At 41.5% G+C, this 12,144-nt stretch overlaps 1 protein-coding gene across 1 annotated transcript; it reads right to left on the bottom strand.

Moving 5' to 3' along the window:
• Positions 1 to 259: 259 nt before the first annotated feature.
• Positions 260 to 11,829, bottom strand: marco (macrophage receptor with collagenous structure). Its single transcript, XM_035394107.1, has 16 exons — positions 11,614 to 11,829; positions 10,886 to 10,987; positions 10,082 to 10,390; positions 8,868 to 8,921; positions 8,371 to 8,460; positions 7,176 to 7,283; positions 5,982 to 6,026; positions 4,970 to 5,068; positions 4,718 to 4,771; positions 4,486 to 4,584; positions 4,317 to 4,370; positions 3,669 to 3,722; positions 3,186 to 3,221; positions 2,192 to 2,290; positions 1,593 to 1,769; positions 260 to 671 (listed from the first exon to the last, which is right to left on the bottom strand). The coding sequence occupies exons 1-16, from the start codon at positions 11,735 to 11,737 to the stop codon at positions 541 to 543; spliced, it is 1,635 nt and encodes a 544-aa protein (XP_035249998.1). The 5' UTR covers positions 11,738 to 11,829; the 3' UTR covers positions 260 to 540.
• Between the last annotated feature and the right edge of the window lie 315 nt (positions 11,830 to 12,144).

Below are 12,144 nucleotides of genomic sequence, written 5' to 3'. Positions count from 1 at the left end.
TAAATGTGAGCTATGCAAACTACCATGGGCATATGAGCAAGGTCATGTTTTGACTGAAAAATAAAGGCAAATTGTTACGTCCCCAGCCTCTGCTTGCCTGGGTAGTGCAGGTGGAGGTAATACCTAATTACTTAATTGCTTGATTGCCTCCACCTGCCTGTGGCCCAATATAAGCCCTGCAGTATGAGGCTGGGGAGATCTTCTTTGGGGTTTCTTTTGTGTGGTTTGTGTTTGGTAGGTTTTTGTGAAGACTCTTTTATTTTGTGAACTTTCAAATGTGTGTTTTCATTTGATTTAGTTTGTGGCTTAGTTTGTAATTTAGATTAATAAATGTCTGGGTTTGTTTTTAGATCAGTTTCTGGATTGTTTTTGATACATTTGGACTTTGTTTGTTGCGGCCCTTCGAGCCGGCCATAACACAAATCTTTAAATACTGGGGTGCTGTCTCCCTCCTTCACTTTCATGTGAATCACTAGCCATGGCCCATTCTTCACTGTGCAAAACATTTGCATAAGTTATGCTTGATTAATGTATATTTAGCTAAATGCATTCCACGCCAGCGTCTTCACTGTGGTTGCAGTTGTGAACCCCAATCCCGGCATGCAGGCAGTGAAAGATACTGCTCTCTGTACCCAAACAATGCAGCTCATCCAGCCAGATGCTTCCCGTTCCTGAAATTGACAGTATAGGCATTATTACTGTACAAGCAGTGGCAGTGGAACTGACTATTTGTCGTTTGCTAGACGATATGAATTGACACCAGCGCTCCCACTCACTTGACATAGTTAGTTTGTAGCATCATGATGTGGGTAACCCATGGGTGCAGAGCTTGATACTTGGAGGATCCATATACAGAATGTGTTGGATTTAATTTCAATCAATATTCCTGGCCTAATTTTCTGAACTGTATTGAAGTTTATGATACTAGAATGGAAGTGCAGTCTACAGCAGTAGTTCATGGTTTAATTAAAAATAAATCAGATCAAGTAAACGATTTAACTGCCTCCAAATCGTTTTTAAAAAATGAGCTGGCATGAATAGCCCTCATCGTGCACCCCTGGAATAATCATTCTTTTTTTGTGTAATTATACGACCCACATATTACCCCCAAAAGTGCACTGTTTCAAGTGTCAATATATTGTATTGGGACTTGCTTCTGAATATTACTGAATCAATGCACGTGAGTTAAAAGTGAGTTTTCAATGGCAAAAAGCAGTAGGGCAAAAGTGCTGACAATTAGCATTTGCCATTTTTTATACCTCAGGATTTAAATGATGCTTTTAAGAAAGAAAATATAAAAGGGATATTCGCTCTTTTCACTATAAGTGATAGTGTATTTGGCACAAATAAGCTAGACCCGGGGTAAAAAAAAGGTCAGCCGTGAAAAAACAAAACCGAAACTGTAATGATACTGAGCCTAATAAGCGTGTAAGTTCACTATAGTTCATTTGTGGTTTGGTCCTGTGTTTATGACTCAAACAGCTTTTAGTAGGCTGCTCCAGGCTCACAACTGCGATCACTACCATTGCTCTACAGGCTGGCTGGTGGGTCAGTAGACTTAGTAGACTGGGCTAATGGGCCAGTAGACTTACCTGGCGGGGCGACAAAGACTCTGGAGGCCCGATGGTAGCCCAGAATCTTGCAGATTACCGTTGCGTCACCCACGTCAAAGTTGTCCATGCAGATTGTGCCCCACTCTCCCTTGTACAGGACCTCCACTCGCCCGTAAGAACCGCCCCCGGCGATCCTCACGTCCGCCGGCTCTGAAACTGAGCCAGGAAGGTCAAGGCAGAGAAGAAAGGGGTTTCAGTTAGGCAGTGAAAGGACTATTCGCCTCCTTTTACATTATAATTCTAAGATTTAACGTACAGTTACTTTATCATTTTAATTCTTTTAAATATACCCTTTTCACCCTGAACTGTCGGAAATCAGTCAGCTTTGGAAATTATGTAGCATTACAGCTTTAATATATATCGCTAGGAGAAACAATGAGTGAAATCAGTGCAATACAAATGACACTGCAGGGCAGACATTTTATTTCTGTTTGAAAGCACAGAGCAGTGGAGGGGTGAGTGCGCTTGGTCTGATCTCGCTGAAGTATGCACATGTGCGACTGAGTGTGTCCGTGCGGCGGGCGATGACCCACAGGACCGAATGCGTTTGGGATCTGTCTGAGCTGGCTGACACTCACCGTCCCGAGTATTCCTGGCTGCATCTCCCTTCTCTCCTTTGCTCCCCTTTAACCCCGGGGGTCCTGGGCTTCCCTGTGCACCTCTGGGTCCTGTGTCCCCTGGAATGAGAGACACTGGTTGTGGATCAAAATACACACACACACACACACACACACACACGATAACCACTCCCACACCTACACACACACACACACACCATGCATATGCATACACACACATGCACAAACACATGATAACCACTCCCACACACACGCACACGCACACCTACACACACACACACACAACACACACAAACGCCCATGATAACCACTCCCACACACGCACACACAAACGCACATGATAATCACTCCCACACACACACACACACACACACATGCACATGCACACAAACATACAAACACACACACACACACAAACGCACATGATAATCACTCCCACACACACACACACACACACACATGCACATGCACACAAACATACAAACACACACACACACACACACACACACACACAAAACAAATACAATACACACACAATAACCACACAGATATAAAGACAAACTTCAGGATTTTGTAGGTCTACTCTGACTGGATTAGACTAGAACTGAATCAGCTTTGTTTGCTCCTTTGTTTGAGGTAAAAATTGTTCGTGGATATACCACAGTATGCATTTCCTCAGTCAGTCTGACCAAATGCACGTCTCTTGGTTTAAGGGGGCAAATAAATACTTTACTGCAGCTAATGTGTGGAGAGGGTTAGGGTGCAAAATTGATGCCACACTTAACTCAGATAGACTTAATTCAAAACAGGATTGATCAAGAAAACTTTCAACAGAATTTTTTGAGAGTTATCCTACATTTGTTCTTCATGGCTGATAATACAGTCTGTAGTCCTGCAAAGTGTATAGCAGGGTATAGCAGTGTATTGCAATGCATAGTGCAATGTCACAGAAATGTCAAGATGTCATAGAGATGTCAATAAATAAAGATGTTACCCTTTGCACCCCTTGCTCCAGGAATTCCTGTGGGTCCTAAAAAAAACATAATATAACAGAATTATTATTATTAGTGGAAGTAGTAGTAGTAGTCATATTGATATGTACAGCTGCACGGGTTCAGACAGATCACAGGCACCTGACTGACCACAAATTCACTGATTCATTGGTACATTGATGAGGCAAAATGTAATCCTACCAACTGAAACTCTCCTTGGGTGACAGTGTGCTCAATTATGTGCCAACTCCCAGCCACAGTTGGTACTGACTCTATTATTTGATTTTAGCCATCTCTACTGCAGCTGATTTCTCAAGACTACCGTTCATCTGAGAGCTTGTGGCCAAAACAGAGAGAACAAAATGTACGCAGCAGTGTGGAGTAATAGTTGAATAGTGGTGCAACAGTGATGGGTTTGGAAACAAGAGGGTTGCAGGGTTGAATCCCTAGTGGACAGGTACAGAGTGGTCCCTAGCAAAGCATACCGGTTTCTCCTTTACTGCCCTTATCTCCAGTGCTTCCCTTGGGTCCTTGTAAACCTGGAAAAGGACAGATAGTGGTCACTGCATGGTCACAAACAAGCAACACAATTGATACACAGAAAATGAGAAAATTTAAGAAATAGGGCCAATTGGTGTGGGACAGAGGAACATAATAAAATCCAAAACCTCTTCTCATGTTATTGCTGAAGGACACAACAGCTGTGTCTGAATTTGTTCATAGACCGGTTATTTTGTAAAGCCTAAATTCATATTATATGTATTGAGCTTTGTGCTATAACTAGGTGCCTGGTGGTCATTAAATGTCAATGAATCTGAGAATTTATCTTCCATTGTTTAACAAATAAGAACAAAATAGCTGACTAATTTTAATAAGGTCTGCAGCTCTTTCTTTATGAGTTTGAAATAATATGATTATCTTCTTGCTTTGTATAAACCTCTGTGTTTGCTAATCCTGCAAAACTATTTTTTTAAAAGCATCAGGATAATAATTAAGCAAAGGCAAGCTCTTAACTCCAGACCACCCAAAGGTTATGAGTGAATTACGGGTCTATAGCATCCATGAGCTTTTTTCATTCAGGTCGAACCAAAAGGACAGAAGATGGAAGAGCGTCTGCAGGGTTTTTACTGCACCTGTTAGCCCACTGTCTCCTTTCTTTCCCGGTGAGCCCTGTACCCCTGGGGTTCCTGTAGAGAAAAGCAGAGAAAAACTACTGTGTTTCAGGCAATGGGCCGTTGCTTTCTGATATGAAATGCGTGCCCTGTGCATTCGCCCAGTTTGAAGGCACCATTCTTTGCCCACCTTTCTGTCCGACGGGGCCCACATTTCCCTTTGTCCCCATATCCCCCTTTGCCCCTGTGGCCCCAGGGGGGCCTCGTGGCCCTGGAATTCCAGAGGTACCTGCATGCACCACAACACTGTCAGTATCTCACACAAACACACACACACACACAAACATATATACTCTCACACATACACACATGCTCATACTTAGTTAGTTAGTTATAGTAATAAATAATCACAGCAGCAGTACCAGAGTCTCCTTTGGATCCCTTGACTCCTGCAGGACCAGGTGGCCCTTGAGTTCCTGTGGGACAGAGAGAGAAAATGTGCAGGTGAGTCAGTTTTAGTATGCCCCCACACTACAGGTGAGCCATCCCTAGCACCTCCCCACACTACAGGTGAGCCATCCCTAGCACCTCCCCACACTACAGGTGAGCCATCCCAAGCACACCTCTACAGGTGAACTGACTATTGTCCCTCCAATCTTCACCAAAACTCGTACCTGCCACACCATGGTTCCCAGGCTGGCCCTTATCTCCAGGAGGTCCCGTCTGTCCTAGAGCACCTGGCAATCCCCGGTCTCCCTTCGCACCTGCAGTGCCTATGCACCACACACATATAATGTATTAACAGCTCACTCACAGGATATGACATAAATACCATAATCTCACACATTAACACCACCCTTTCTCAGGTGAACAAATTAGCATCATTTTCCAAAAAGAGAACATATTACACACACACACACACACACACACACACACACACACACATAAATAGATAGATAGATAGATATATAGATATACTGTCTATAAAATATGTCATTAATAACAGACTATAATATCAATAAGAGACTAAGATGAGAAAATCATATTCCCTGCCCTGTCCTGAACAATGTTAAAGTGGTTTGACAAATCAGTTTCAACTTGATAACTTTTTTTGTATTATACAGCATTTAATGTGTTCCATTTGTAACAAATGGGGAATGTTAATGGTAAGTATCCATTTTGTGAAAGTGGGAGACGTTATCCCTCAGGTTGGATTTTAACATCCTGGATTTTAACATCCATCCCATAGACTCTAAAGACCACCTCAAGAGCTATAGTAACTCTGTGCGTGTCCCCCACATTTGGCACATTAAATATAAATCAAGGACATCTTTGGGGGGGCAGGGTTCATCTGCCTGAATAATGGGGTGTGAGGGTGACTCTGAAAATGGAAAAAGGTAATATTCAATTTTCCGCATATTTTATAACCGAGTCCCACCTCTAATCCCAGCCTTATGACGCAATAAATGATTTATCATGCTGAGACATTCAACTCGTCTCACCCCTCCAGATGAGTTGGACAATCTGTCTGTTACTACAGGGATGGGGGACGGGGGACGGGGGGGGGGGGCAAAAGATGTCCAACCTCTGACAGTTGATGACTTGATGTAAATGTTAAAGGTGAAAAAATTCTCCCCACTTGCAGTGAGAAGTAATGTCACATTTAGGAAGATGGCGCATGCCTACCTGTCTCTCCCTTCGGTCCTTGCTGCCCTTGTTCACCCTTCTGACCTGCAGCAACACCAAACAGACGGAAATGAGCCACTTAGGAAGGAAAGAACTGGGACAGATGGCAGGCAGTGTCCCCGGGGCCCGCTCTGTATACAAACACTTACACTGAATAAAGAGGTGTGTGCATTCCACCAGGGACATGGCAAATTCCAGGGAGATGAGACATCCATTCACATAACTGGCAGTAAATTGTAGTGTAGTGATTAAATACTTTAGGCTTGAAATGCAGAGGATTAGGTTTGAATTTTAGGTTGGGACTATTGTGGTTTCCTTGAACAAGATACATTTTCAAGGACATAACTCTTTAAATGAATAATATGCTAAAACTGCAAGCTGTGGATGAAGGTGTCTGCTAAGCAAATGAATAAAATAATATACATAATAAAATGTAATATGGTGTATATCTGACATTAAATACAGAAGGAGTGTAACTGGAAGCTGATAAGATGTTTCATTTCCTATCACACTTGCAGAAAACTCATAAAGAATTACACTGACGGCCACAGGAAATCACAGAATGAGCGTGTTTCAACAATGCCCCGCGATGATACTTGAAAACTGCTAACAAGTAGCCTGTTCCTGCTTAGGAGGTGCAAAACAAAGTGCTGAGCTGTGCAATGCAGCGGTGCTGAAACATGCAGTCTCCTGGATGCACACACTGGCCTGTTTTATTGAAGCCTCAGGACCAGGGGTCCCCAGCTCTACTCCTGCACTGACACAGGACCGGCTCATTTTCATTTTCACTATAAGATCAGGAACCTCTTCAGACCTGAGAAAGTAGGCGAGGTCAATGAATGATCAACAGAACAGTATTCTGGCACACACTGCAACACACCGATGTTCCAAAGCCTCTGATATTTACCATATGCAGAAAATGCTAGGTATCAATTTAAAATGGAAACTGTTTTGTGAAGGCATTGTGGATACATGATATTGTTATTTGATGAGCTAGCACAGTAAATTCATGCCATCATAACAAAGTTAACTGTGACTATTTAGTGGAGCTGAAATACAGCAAACACACCACTAGGGGGCTTAGTAAGAGGCTTGCAGCTGGTGATGTGATGCAGCATGTGCCTCCTGCAGTGAGCGTCTGAGAGTTAAAAAAACAGCAGCTGGAGCTGAAGCCAGTCCTGTGACGCTCCACACCTGTCTGGCCTGGTTGCCCAGCAGGTCCTGGGCGTCCGGGCGGGCCATCCACTCCTGGTGGTCCTCTCTCTCCTGCAGGACCACTCGGTCCAGTCTCACCTATTTCACCTGTACAGACACAGCCCATGACCTGCACAGTCAGTGATGTGTAATTATGTGCATGGACACACAGACACGTACACAGTTATTGTGGAGGTACGAGCCCCCAAAATGTTGTGTCTTTTCCCTCGTGAAATTGTTTTCTACACATTGGTGATTGGACTTTGAATTCTGTCGGTTCCTAGACATGACATTATATATACGTCTGCACACACACACACGCACACACACTTCATAGAAAATATAACAAATCTGTGCCCCAATAATTAACCCTCTTTCCAAGTCACTTATATCTTTTCCTCTTGCCATCTTGATCCAAAACCGAGGTCAACTGGGCCTGCTCAGCATTTTTATACATGCATAATGCTTGCTGAATTGTATCATGCTGTATGGAAGTATCTGCCTTCATTATGTTTCTTCACTCATTTATTGAGGTTTTTACTTTAATTTGTCACCTGTCTTATCTGACTGGCTCATCGTTCAGCTATGAGACTTGTAAAGCCATCATCAACATCAAGCTCTATGAAACCATGGCATTTTGATATTTTATATTTCAAGGTCTATTTTAAAGTTTTTTTTATACTTATGTATTTTCAGGTATTTGCAGATATTGAACTTCTGTTTTTTTTTTGAACTGTGGACTTTTTGAAATTCAGGCTTCAGGAATAATTGCACTGGATTTGTTGTGTAATTTGTTCATGCTGTAATGCTGTCCTTGATAAAGACCTCATGTCATAAATATCAGTGCATTGGGTGCGGGGTGGTGAAGGGGTCATTTATTTCCCATACTATGTGCTCTGACGTGAGAGAAGTCCCCACTGGGACACGGACATGACAGGATCTCTCAGTGTGCACTGACCCAATCTTCGCAGCAGATAACAGGAAGTGTTCGCACAAAAGTAGAGCTCTCTTCCTGTGCTGGTACCACCTATGGGTCTGGCGAAGGGGACAGAAAAGGCTAGCTTGCGCAGCTTTGTTCTCCACAGTATAGTGGCAAAATTGGGACGAAGTGGAAAGAGCTCAAACCCGTGCATGAGGAGCATGATTTGGGGATCCTGTTTTCAGACTTTTCAGCCGAGGACAGATGTGCACTCACCACGGTCTCCCTTTTCTCCATTTGAACCTGGATCTCCCTGGGGGCCCCGGTTGCCTTGGGAACCTTTTTCACCCCTTGGACCAGCGGCACCTTGATTACACAATATATTAAAAACACCTCATACCCAGGTTTGCACAGAGAGTCACAGACAGGCTCAAATCATTGGCTTCATGTTACCACGGTGCAGGAAGGAAGTTCCCCTCTGTTCAACAAAATGCTTTACAAGGCAGAATGATACTATTACAGGTGTCTCAGATGTTGAGCAGAGGATAAACCTCTGACAAAAAGAACTTTGACCACAGTAAAAAATGAAAATTAAAAGCTGTCATTTTATTCAAATAGGGAATTCCCCACTACTATAAAATAGCATGTCTTGTCTTTGTAGTCCAGACATTTTCACTTGATCAATAGTGTTAATGAACACACTGGTTCAGATTTTGTGGTTACGAGTTTTTACTACTATATAAGACAAAGAGTATGTCTGGAAACACACTCACCTAAGTCTCCTTGTGCTCCTTTTAGCCCTCTGGGTCCAGGTAAACCAGGAGGACCTGTGATGTTCACACACATTCAGACTCCTACAGTTAGTATGCTGTAACACACATAATAATAATAATAATAATAATAATAATAATAATAATAATAGTTTTTTTAAATGTTAAATTGCAATGAGTGGTGCGTGGCACTGCAGCATAGTGGTTAAGAAATAAGGCTTGCAGCTCTAAGGTTGCAGGCTTGATACATAGTTAATACTGCTGTACCTTTGAGCAAGTTATTTACCCTCAATTTATTCAGTAAATCTCCAGTTGTATAAATGGATTGTATATAAAAAAGAATGAAAGCTGAAAAAGAACATCTGTTTAGAGCTTTCTTCATTCATTCTGTTGATGAGCAATGCGTATGGAATGCGCAGAGAAAGTTCAATCAGAAAACTCTTGCTGCAGCTGACCAATGGTTGGCCCAAGCAGTCACATTCTCACGCATTTCCATAATCAACCAATCAAATTCACACAACACATTTTCTCATATCCATCCAATGACATGCACACATCATCAATGAAATGCCTTTTTTAAACCAACAGTCAACCTCTCCAGTGCTGCTGATTTCCTGCCCTGCTTTTGCATGCTCACTTGCTACTACACAGAATTGTGCTCACCCTCCACCACCCCAGCACCACCTAGTGTTTGGAATAGCTACTAGGAACTGAGGGGGGTTTCTGGTATTCCTCCTGTTTAGTGGTTGAGATGTATAGGGGTGCCTATTAAATAGGGTATTTACTGAAGTAGGTCAATTTAGAGCCAAACCAAAAAAATGTACTAACATGTTCATTAAAGTATTTAATATACATATGTGAGACCTGACTGAAATATATTTTTAATATTTCACCTTTACCAATGGTAACAGCCATATTTACCTGTCTTTATTCTGTTTGTTCACAGTATCAATATTAGTGCCTGTAATCTATTGAAGGGGCATGGAAGCACCCTGACAAAGTTTAAAAAATAATTTAAACTCATTATTGTGTGTAGCCATTGTAGTTAAGTTGAAGGTAGTGTATAAAAACAGATGCATTTACCATTATTTAGACCAGTACGCTAAAAATGTATATACATAAGATTTTTTAAACAAAGGGAAGCTTCAGGTCTGAGACACATAGCAATTTTGTGACAGGCGAAGCCTGAGTAAGTGATTGGTTCTGACCCATCTCACCTGGCTTGAGTCGGAGACTGTCCAGCTTCCTCTGTAGCAGCAGGGTGCTGCTGTTGATCAGGTCCAGATCTGTCTTAAGCACACCCAGGTCCCCGCCCACTCCACACACACTGGCTACCTGGGTCTGCAGGGCCTCCAGCCCAGCTCTTAATGATGCCGTCTCCAGGCTGGCGTTTATAAGTAGGGGGCGGAGCTCCTCCCTTGTGAGGGGTGGCCCTACCCCCAGTGAGACGTTGTTTGAGGAGTCCCCAAGCTTCTTAACTATCAGGGGTGCAACGATAGACTGGAATTCTTTCTGCAGTATAATCACTGGGGGGAAGAGAGTTTCATTAACAATTGTTATCAGCATATCGGTTGTGTTGTTCTGTTCAATTCACTACCATTCTATTATTCATGCTTATTATAATTCACTCAAATCTGATTGTTATTTTTATTGCATAAAGGAAATATAATATAAATACTCAAACGTAGCAGAACTGTGTATTGTAATTTTGTATTGGCATATAATTGATTTATTGATAGTCTGATTGTGTTGGAGAGGGCTGTTACAATCTAATGAATATTTAAACCATGAAAAAATACATTAATTGTTTATATTTTACAAGAACACATACGTTGCAGGTTGATACTGCAATAACTTTTTGAGTCACTGACGTGTTTTTTTTTATACTACAGCCAAACAGGATAGAAACACCAATGATGCTGTTTGTTTGTACAGCAAAGATAATGACTAGCATGCAACTGATAATGTTGCATAATAAATTCAGAAGAACTTCTGCCACTTCAGCAGATGTGGAGATTCACCTTCATAAATGAGGAAAGCATTGAGTCCGGTCAGCAGCAGGAGATATAGGACCAATGCACTGATACATCCTTTTCCACCCTTCTTGTGTTCAGTCTTTGAATCTGAAGCACACCAGTGCACACCATTCAGTCTTAAAATGGCCAGAATTCAATCTTAGCACAATGTGCCTTGTTCTTAACTGTCATTCAAATGCATTTTCCATGCACCTGTGTAGTGGATTAAAGTGCATTTCCCTTTTTTGTTCCTTACGTATGATTCTGTCATAGACGGAATCCAGCAGTGAACTCCAAGTTTTGTGTGACAAAGAAATAATCAATTCACAACTCAGATTTCAGGGCAATATACAATACTGTAAAACTCTATTGGTTTCATAAAATTAATTGTAATACACTGCAAATTTCAGAAAGCAAGCATTTGCACCAATATACTCTTGCTGCTAATATCCCAAGGAATATATTAAAAGAGTATATCATATATATAGTAACCACAGATTTTCCATTAATAATTGAAAATGTATTGAAAAAGTATTCATAGCTTGAGATCAGCTTGAATTAATTGTGCAATAATGTTGACTTCTACCATTATGTCAATTCCTACTGATACTACTACAACCAATACTACTAATACAACCAGTCTGTCTTCTGAAATTAATCTCAATAATGCTGATAGTAACCACAACATGTTCAAAATTCAGAATATTAATAATATTTGTACCATTGAAACCTACCCTTATCACTGCAGTTAAAAGCAGAGTGATCAGCCCTGGTAAGGCTCATGTCCTTATCATAGAGTGGGTTGCTCTGGCTGAAAATAGTGGCTTTTCCTGGTGAACAGTTCTTTGATATGTCCATATCAGCATGGGCTCAAGATGTTTGGGAAATCACCAAGGACATGGGGTTGAATACGTTTTTTAAACAGTACGCAATGTACAACAAATGTTACGGAATCCCTCTGCTTTGCAATGGGCTAATGAACAGAATGTGGAAGTGAAATTCATTGTAAATAGTATAGCTGTGTGATTTGCAGGAACAGGAAATTAGGAAATAATGTTTTGCATTAAATATGACAAAGAATCAGCTATGTACAATGGGGCAATATCCACTCCAAACAGAATGTCATATCATCAGGTTATGTGTTTATGGATATAGGTTATATATACAGTGCAGTCTGTAAGTATTTGGAGTTGGACAGAGCCACATTTTTGTTGTTTTAGTGTGTTTATACTCCAACACACTGGATTTGAAATAAAACAATATGA

Source organism: Anguilla anguilla, chromosome 15, assembly GCF_013347855.1.
Source record: "Anguilla anguilla isolate fAngAng1 chromosome 15, fAngAng1.pri, whole genome shotgun sequence".
Lineage (NCBI taxonomy): Eukaryota > Metazoa > Chordata > Actinopteri > Anguilliformes > Anguillidae > Anguilla > Anguilla anguilla.
This window is presented reverse-complemented; position numbering and strand designations above follow the sequence as displayed.

Coding starts and splice junctions, on each gene's coding strand:
- marco (XM_035394107.1), bottom strand. CDS start 11,737: ATGGACATATCAAAGAACTGTTCACCAGGAAAAGCCACTATTTTCAGC. Junction 10,391..10,885: donor TGCTTTCCTCATTTATGAAG/GTGAATCTCCAC, acceptor TCTTCCCCCCAG/TGATTATACTGCAGAAAGAA. Junction 1,770..2,191: donor AGCCAGGAATACTCGGGACG/GTGAGTGTCAGC, acceptor TTCCTGGCTCAG/TTTCAGAGCCGGCGGACGTG.